The sequence below is a fragment of the Capricornis sumatraensis genome, chromosome 7, assembly GCF_032405125.1.
Source record: "Capricornis sumatraensis isolate serow.1 chromosome 7, serow.2, whole genome shotgun sequence".
Taxonomy (NCBI): Eukaryota; Metazoa; Chordata; class Mammalia; order Artiodactyla; family Bovidae; genus Capricornis; species Capricornis sumatraensis.
Window position 1 is genome coordinate 117,577,582 of NC_091075.1, and position 7,652 is coordinate 117,585,233.

At 69.1% G+C, this 7,652-nt stretch overlaps 1 protein-coding gene across 4 annotated transcripts; it reads right to left on the minus strand.

The window, feature by feature from the left end:
• Positions 1-474: 474 nt before the first annotated feature.
• On the minus strand, positions 475-7,396 carry HGFAC (HGF activator). 4 transcript variants are annotated; one of them, XM_068974796.1, is made up of 14 exons: positions 7,027-7,396; positions 6,353-6,521; positions 6,018-6,208; positions 5,811-5,890; positions 5,142-5,209; positions 4,909-5,040; positions 4,642-4,752; positions 4,393-4,567; positions 4,101-4,186; positions 3,191-3,455; positions 1,564-1,703; positions 1,147-1,287; positions 909-1,057; positions 475-722 (listed from the first exon to the last, which is right to left on the minus strand). In XM_068974796.1, the coding sequence occupies exons 1-14, from the start codon at positions 7,345-7,347 to the stop codon at positions 540-542; spliced, it is 2,211 nt and encodes a 736-aa protein (XP_068830897.1). In that variant the 5' UTR covers positions 7,348-7,396; the 3' UTR covers positions 475-539. The 4 variants fall into 4 exon arrangements, with proteins under 4 accessions (XP_068830897.1, XP_068830898.1, XP_068830899.1 ...); XM_068974797.1 differs by having other exon boundaries at positions 6,018-6,205; positions 7,027-7,394; XM_068974798.1 differs by having other exon boundaries at positions 5,142-5,264; positions 6,109-6,208; positions 7,027-7,392.
• Positions 7,397-7,652: the final 256 nt, after the last annotated feature.

Genomic DNA, 7,652 nt, shown 5'->3' on the forward strand with positions numbered 1-7,652 from the left:
GTGTGTGACGACGGGGAGGAACTGGAAAGGACCTCCCCAGGCCTCCAACAGGCCTCCTAGTACGTCAAAAGGCTGAGTGGAGGGGGAGGGGCAGCACGGGACAGAACGTTCTAGGCAATAGTGGGAGCAGGGTGAGCAAGGGGCCTGCTCAGTTTCATGAACACAGGGAGGCCGGAGTGGCCGGAGCAGTTTGGGGGTCAGGGCAGGGCAGAGGAGGGTCTGAGAGCAATCTGGCTGGGAAGAAGGTCCCACCCGCATCTCTTGACCTGAGTCTACAGGCCGTGGGGCCAGACCCCTCCTGGTGGGGTCACAGGCTCCCTTCTCCACTGAGAAAGGGCAGCTGGGAGCTGGCTCGGGGGGACCCCAGCCCCGAGGGCCCGTCATCCACAAAGCTGGGTGGGGGGGTCATGGCCTGGGAGGAAAGGCAGGGCTGGGGGGCTTGGGCAGAGGGGCCGGCAGTGTGGGTGGGGTCTTGGAAACATCTTTATTGGCAGCAAGGAGGGAACGGCAGGACACAAGGCCCCGGGGTAGAGGGGGGCTCAGGAGGGACTCGCAGGTCGCTTGTGGGGGCGAATCCGGTCGTTGATCCAGTCCACGTAGTTGGCCACGCGGGTGTAGACGCCAGGCTTGTTGAGCCTCCCACAGCCGTCGCCCCAGCTGATGATGCCGTACAGGTAGGCCACGCCGTTCTTCTCGCAGGCCAGTGGCCCGCCGGAGTCCCCCTGTGCAGAGCGGCCCGTTAGGGCCTGAGACCCACCCAGAAACCGCCCACTACCCCTCACTCCAGCCTCCCGCACCCCAACCCTGAAAGTGCCTCTGCAGGGGTCCAGAGCTGCCCTGGGATGCAGATTCTCAAGGTGGACCCCTTTCGGCTCCAAGCTCCGGGTTGGCGGGCTGTCCAGGCTAACCTGGCAGGCGTCCGACCTGCAGTCGAAGTAGCCGGCACACAGCATGTTGGGGCTGATGTCGGCCCCATACACCTCAGGGCTGGTGCACTTGTGGTCCGCGACCAAGGGGACCAGCGCCTCCCGAAGCGAGGGGGAGTAGCCGCTCACGTCTGCAGGCCGACACGGGGTGTGGGGGTGCTCAGGCTGGGTCGGGCCACCGCTCCTGGGGGCATGACCCTGGCCCCCTGCCCGCACTCACTCTCATCCTGGTGGCCCCAGCCCGCTATCTGGCACTTGTGTCCCGCGGGGAAGGGGCTGGTGGGCTCGGGCAGGCAGATGGGCTGGACGAACTGGGAGCGGACGGCGCAGCGCTCCCCTTTCTTCTCCAGCCGGATCAGGACTTGGCGGGAGAGAGGTCGGAGGTCAGCCTGCCGCGCAGGGGCCGTGACAGCCGAAGGTAGCCACGGAGTCACAGGGGTACAGCCCGCGGGGCGTGGGGCTGTGTCCCGGGAGGCCCCGGAGGGAACTGCAGACAACCTTCCCCCTCCTCCTCACCTTCTCCCTCCCTCCGCCTTCCCCCAGCCCCTCTCTCTCCCATCCCTCCTGGGAGAGTCTGAGGACTCCCCCAGGCTGGCCTGGTGCAGCTCCCCGCACACGGCCCCGGGCGGAGCCTCACCGAGGTCGTGGTCACTGGGGTTGAACACCGAGTACAGCGGGTACGGGATGTACTTCTCGATGCCAAATGTCTGTGTCACGTCTGTCGTGCGGTTGAAGAAGTGCTGGCCCAAAACCACAGAGACGCTCTCCCTGGGGGGGCTGTGCAGCAGGGGGCTGGTGGCTGCACGACCCTCGACCCTGAGGCCGGCTCGCCCCTCCTCCGACACTGTGCAGGGCCCCCGCCCCCAAACCCTGGGGAGACCTGAGCAGGGGTGCAGCGGGCTGTAGTGTGGTGGGGCGTGGCGAGCTACGGCCACACCCACAGTCCTGGCAGCACCACCTCTAAGAAGGCCAAGGCCCGCGTGAGCCGGGGGCCTCTCATGTGTCCAGGTGGGCTCAGTGCTGAATGGGGCCCAAGTTGGTGCAGGTCCAGGTTGGGGCACGGTTCTGCCCGGTGCCCCTGGCCTGGAAGCAGGGCTTCCTATGAAGTCACCCAGGGGTCCAGGAGCCTGAGCACTCCTCTCACCCGCTGGCCCCCATCACACCTGCCCATGAACACCCTGCTGCAGCCACCTGGTTGGCCCAGGCCTGGGACCACTGCTCTGGGCCCCCACCCGCAGAGGGTGGGTACCTTCACCCGGCTGGGCCCCTCCCCTGATGTGAGGAGATGCTGGCTCTCGTCCTCCAGTGTGTTAACCACCCCCACCCCAATGCATACAGGGGAGGCTCCAAGGGGGCGTTTCACAGGTCCAGCGGGGAAGGGAGCGGCCCAGGCCACAAGCACTCAGCACAGGGCTGGTGCCGACTGCACACCCCCGCGGTGTAGTCCTTAGGGTGACTGGGGGGGTGCTCATTTCGGACTCTCACGCAGCCAGACCCCAGCATGCCACAAGCCCCTGACCCCTGGGACGACACTGGACACTTCCCCCCGCCCCGAGAGAGCCCCTTCCCCTCAAGGCAGAGAATTTAGGAGCAGTGGATGAGCAGGCTTTTCCCGGCTCTGAGCTCGCTGCTCCTACCCCTGGGTTGTGGTCGTGGGCCTCACACCCTTGACCCCGACCCCGGACGCCAGCCCAGCCGTCCTCCGCGGGCCCCTACATGGGGCCACCTGCTTCTTCTGAGCAGAGGCGGGGCCGGAAGGGGCGGGACCACATGGTAGGCCACGCCCACCGCCCCGTCGCGCAGGCGCGCCACTCCGCCACGCCCCGTCCCGCCACGCCCACGGCCGTGCTGCGCAGGCGCCCCGCCGCGCCCCGCCACGCCCCGCCGCGCCCCGCCGCGCCCCGCCGCGCCCCAAGCTCCAGACCAGGGAGCTCCCGGGAGAGGACCGGCCACCGGGACAGAGACTGGGGACCGCGCCCCGGGGCAGGAGCGCGGCGGCTCCCGCAGTCTCCCGGGCCAGCACCGAGCTGAGCGCAGAGCCCCACCTGAGTCAGAGGGGCTTCGGGGAGCGGAGGGACCGAAGGACGCGGCTTACACGGGTAAGGCGGGGACGCGCGGGTGATGCTTAGGAGCAGCGGGCGTGTGCGCGGATGGCTGGCGGTGGAGCCGGGACGCCGCGTGTAGGGCCGGGCGGGCAGAAAGGCGGATGGCTGGAGGCGGGACCCCGGGATGGATCGTGGACACTGGGACCCAGGGCCGCTCACCTGTTAGAGAAGCAGTGGGCGGCAGACACCACCCAGCAGGTGTGGACGAGGCTCCCCGCACAGAAGTTGTTCCCGATGTAGATGGCGGCCAGCCAGGGATGGGAGCCGGGCAGCGAGGAGGAGCCGCCGATAATGCGGGGCCGCAGGAAGGTCCTCTTCTTGTGCCTCTTGCCGCAGGTCTGGCGTCCAGCTGGTCCAGCGGCTTCGGGCCCAGGCAGGGTCAGCAGGGCCTCGGTGGGCGGGGGCTGAATCCTGGCAAGGGATTCTGTGGACACAGATCACTGGATCACGCCGCAGGTGCTGGCTGTGTCCAGGATTCTCTAGGCCTCCAGTGGTTCACCTGCCTCCAGCTCCAGCCTAGGCAGCTCCTCTGAAAGAAGAGCCCTGCTCAGGCCCAGCTCTGCCCTTGGGGGGGTGGGCACAGGACTTACTCTGAGCCTGTTTTTCTCATCTGCAGGATGAGAACTGTGCCTGATCACAGGCTTTGCAGAGGCCAGGGTGGCCCAGCAGGCCTGGCTGGGGTTCCTGTCCCTTCCAGCAGCCTGGGACCCCAGAGCCAACCCTGGATGGGTCAGAGAGCCCTGGGGCAATGGGGCCAGAGGGCAGGCTGGCCTCTTGGAGCCGCCTACCCTCCAGGGGCTGACCTCAGGGACACCCAGCTATCCGTGTCCGTGGGACCGTCCGGGCACAGTGCAGAACGCCTGGGCCCCCTGACCTCTGGTGCCGACCCACTGCGTGGCCTTGGTCCAGCCCTGCTGTGGTGAGCCTGTCTCCCCATCTCTCAGATGTGCCCGTGGTCCTCTGGGGAGAGGTGGCCGGGCATGGGGGTGGAGTGACGAGGCCCCAGTGGGGGTGGGGCCAGCCCGGTGCCCACCCTGCTCCTCCCGAGACCACCTCCAGCTGCGCGCACCGCAGGCCGCCAGGCGGCAGTACTCCCAGGAGAGGGCGCTGTCCTTCACCACGTAGCACCAGGGCCTCTCGTCCTTGTCTGGGTTCCTGGTGGACAGGGACAAGCGGGTGGGCGGGGGTCAGAGCCCCTCAGAGGCAAGGGGGGAAGATGGGGATGCCTGCTGCAGGGGGGTCCTGACCGCCCCCCCCCAGCAGCCTCTGCTCCTGCAGGTGGCCCTGAGCCCTGGCCCCAGGCTCCGCTCCCTGGGCAGCCTCCTGAGCAGAGGGGTCAGGGCAGTGGGGACAGTGCTGACCGGCAGTAGGCATGGGGGCCCAGGCCCAGGAGGGCCGCGGCACCCACGGAGTCCACGTGCAGCTCCTGGTAGAGCAGGTCAGAGTTCCAGGCCAGGCAGCCGAGGCCCGAGGCCGCCGTGCTAGCCACGCCTCGGTACTCGGTGCCGGTCCCCACGAAGCAGCGCTGGGCGGGCACTGTGGGCGGTGGGCGTGCTGTGAGCCTGGGCCGTGGGCATGGGGCCCGCGCCACTCCAGGCTTGGCGACTCACCAATGTTGCAGAGCCGCCCGGCGTAGCCTGGGGGGCAGGCGCAGACGGTGGTCCCGGTGGCCACGATCAGGTGGCAGGAGCCGCCGCTCAGGCAGGGGCTGCTCAGACAAGCTGGGGGAGCACTTGGGAGCTAGGCCTCGGCCCCGAGCCGGGGGCGGGGGTGGGGTGTCTAGGCCTGGTTCCCGCCCCAGTGCCCCTCTCTGGTGGCCCTTCCCAGAGCGCAGGCTCAGTGACGTGGCCCGCCCACCGGGCCGCACCCTCGAGTACCTGTGTGGCGGGTCCCCTCACAGCGGACCTGGCCCCCCGCGCACTCGCACTGTTCCACACGGCCCTGGTGCACGCGGGCCCAACGATCGCCCGGCTCCAGGTACTCGTAGCGGCTCTCATCAAAGCACTTTGCTGGGGCGGGGTGGGGGCGGCGCAGGGGGGCCGGGAGGGAGCACAGTGAGCCGCTGCTCCCGCCTGTGGCCAGCACCCTGCCGCCCCGCCGCCCCGCTCACCTGTGCCGCAGTCCTGGCCAGTGAAGGCCTCAGGGCATGTGCAGTGGTGTGACTCGGGGTCCTGTGTGCTGGAGCATGAGCCTCCGTGGAGGCAGGGGCCAGAGGCACAGGGGTCCCGGGGGACTGGGCACACACGCAAGGGAGGGGGCCGTCTCACAGTCCCGCAGGCTTTGGGCCCCCACCCACACCGTGATACTCCCTGCTTGCCAAGGTCCTGCCGCCTTCAAGATGCCCCTTCTAAGGCTCCTCGGGGCGTGTGTGCCCTGCAGGCCTCTGCCCTCCCCACTCCACCCCTGCCCAGCTCTCACAGACTGGGCAGGCAGGCCTCTGGCTCCGCATCCAACGCCCCAAGAGCCGGACCCCGACAAGCAGCACACTGGCCCTGGAGCGCCCTGCACGGGGACCTGCGGGGCCCAGCCTGACCAGCAGGGGGCAGCGAGGCCCCAGCAATAGCCAGAGCAGCTCTGTGGCCCCCAGAGAGGGCGGGACCCTGCCTTGTGGGTGGGCGGGTGTTCCCCACTCCTGCAGGCCCCAGGCTGATGGCTCCTCCAGCCCCCAGGCCTGCAGTAGGATGAGCCACAGACAGGACAGGAGCCGCTGCCCCAGCTCAGCTCTGACTCCCCACAAGAGATCACTCCCACCCCCGGCTTCAGACCCCCAGGCACCCACCTGGGCCCCCCTGGGGAGCGGGGTCCTGCACACAGTAGCCCCAGGCCCTGTCCCGGTCGTAGTTGTGAGTCGTGGCACACCTGGGGGTGAGGCGGGTGCTGATGGGGGAGGGCACCCAGAGACCAGCTCGTCCCGACCCCGACTCAGGCTGGCTGGCTGGCCGCTCTGGAGCGCTCTCCCGCTCAGGCCCTCATTCGTTCACTCCACCTGCTGCGTGCTGGGCTCAGGCTGGAGTCGGGAGGGCAGAGGGCGGGAGGGCCTCCAGGGTGGACTCGGGGGCGCGGGGACCGGGACCCACCACTTCCTGTGGGCGCTTCCCTCTGCAGTGCAAGAGTGCAGCATGCGGCCGCCGTAGCGGAATGGGAACCTGCAGGGCTGCCCGGCCTCGGTGAGCACTGCTGGGGGGGACATGGGGGTCAACGGCCCCTGCGCCGGACGCCTCCCTACCCCCATCACCCACCCCACTCCACCCCCCGGGGCTGTGGTGGTCCCCCCAGACCGGGGTCACCCGCCGCCGCCTCCAAGAAGCCCTCCTAACGCACCTGTGCCCCCAGGGCCGTTGGAGGGGGCTCCCCGGGGCAGGGGGGTGAGCCCTCCACCAGGGGGCCCCTCTGTCTGGGATGCTCCCACGGCTGCAGTGCTGGGGGTCACTGAGGTCACAGGGGTCACAGGAGTCACTGTGGCGTTGTGTCCTGGGGGCTCCCCTTGGCTCTGGGAAGGGCCGAGAGGGCTGTGATGGGGGGTGTGGGGCGGGCCCCTCACACGAGGACCTGCCTCAATTTGCATGTCAGCGTCCTCAGGCCTTGGAGTGGGGACCAGGGGACACCAGCCTCAGCTGAATACTTTCCCCTCCCCATTCACCCAGTCCAAGGAGCCAGGACACCAGCATCACTGCCACCCGGGCTTGAATCCTGGGGCTGGGGTCAGACGAGAGCAGCTGTGTGGCTTTCAGAGCCCCCCATAACCTCAGACACGTGGACCCAACAGGCCCAGAGGGCAGGGACCAGCCCCTGAGCCCCCAGGCAGGGGACCAGCAAGTTGGAGCCCCCGGCCTCCTGTCTCCCAGGCCCGCCCAACACACCCACCTTGGCCCCAAAGGTCCGCTTTCCCCACGGTGGGCCCCTCACCCCGTCCACACCCAGCCTTGACCTCACCCTAGGACCTGGAGTGGGCCCGGGGGAGCCTGTGGTCACAGAGCCGCGGGGTCAGCGCTCACCCTGGCAGCCTGGGGCTGCGCCCCGTGAGACAGCAGCAGCAGCAGCAGCAACAGCAGGGCTGGCCTGGGCGGGGGGCAGGGGCTGGCGACCCAGGCCCAGCACCCCATGGCTCCTTCTGGGCTGGCGTGAGGAGCAGCGGGACGCGGGAGCAGGGTGAGGGTCAAGGCCGCCAGCAAATGATTAACCCTGGCTGCCTCCCGTGCCGGGAGGCCCGCACGTCTGCCGTATCTGCCGCCCGGCTCACCCTGCCTGGGCCAGCAGTCCCCTCTTGCCTCCGCCATGCTCTTCCTGGACCTGACCGCGTCCTCCAGGCTCAGCATAGACGCCTCCTCCAGGAAGTCTTCCAGGATGACGTGGAAGGAAGAGGCCTGGACCCCCCAACCCCAGCTTCCGGTCCCCACCCAGCCAGAGGGCTGGCCACTGTGTACTTATGAGCTGTACTACCCAGAGCAGCTGTACGTGCTGGGCCCTTTGGCACGGCCCCATGGCAGGCAGGACGCCAGGCGCAGGGGAGCGTACGCGCACTGGGGTGGGAGTTAAGGACAAGGCCCCGGACAGGGACCTCCGCCGCCGCCCTCCACAGCATTTCCATCTGTCCCCTCCCAGGGTGAGCCTGGGGTGGGGC

Bases quoted from the DNA above. Each gene is read 5' to 3' on its own strand.
- HGFAC (XM_068974796.1), bottom strand. From the start codon at position 7,347: ATGCTGAGCCTGGAGGACGCGGTCAGGTCCAGGAAGAGCATGGCGGAG. The intron at 4,568-4,641 runs GTGAGTCGCCAA...CACCGCCCACAG, and splicing joins CGGGCGGCTCTGCAACATTG to TGCCCGCCCAGCGCTGCTTC. The intron at 4,187-4,392 runs GTCAGCACTGTC...CCTGTCCACCAG, and splicing joins GGCCCCCATGCCTACTGCCG to GAACCCAGACAAGGACGAGA.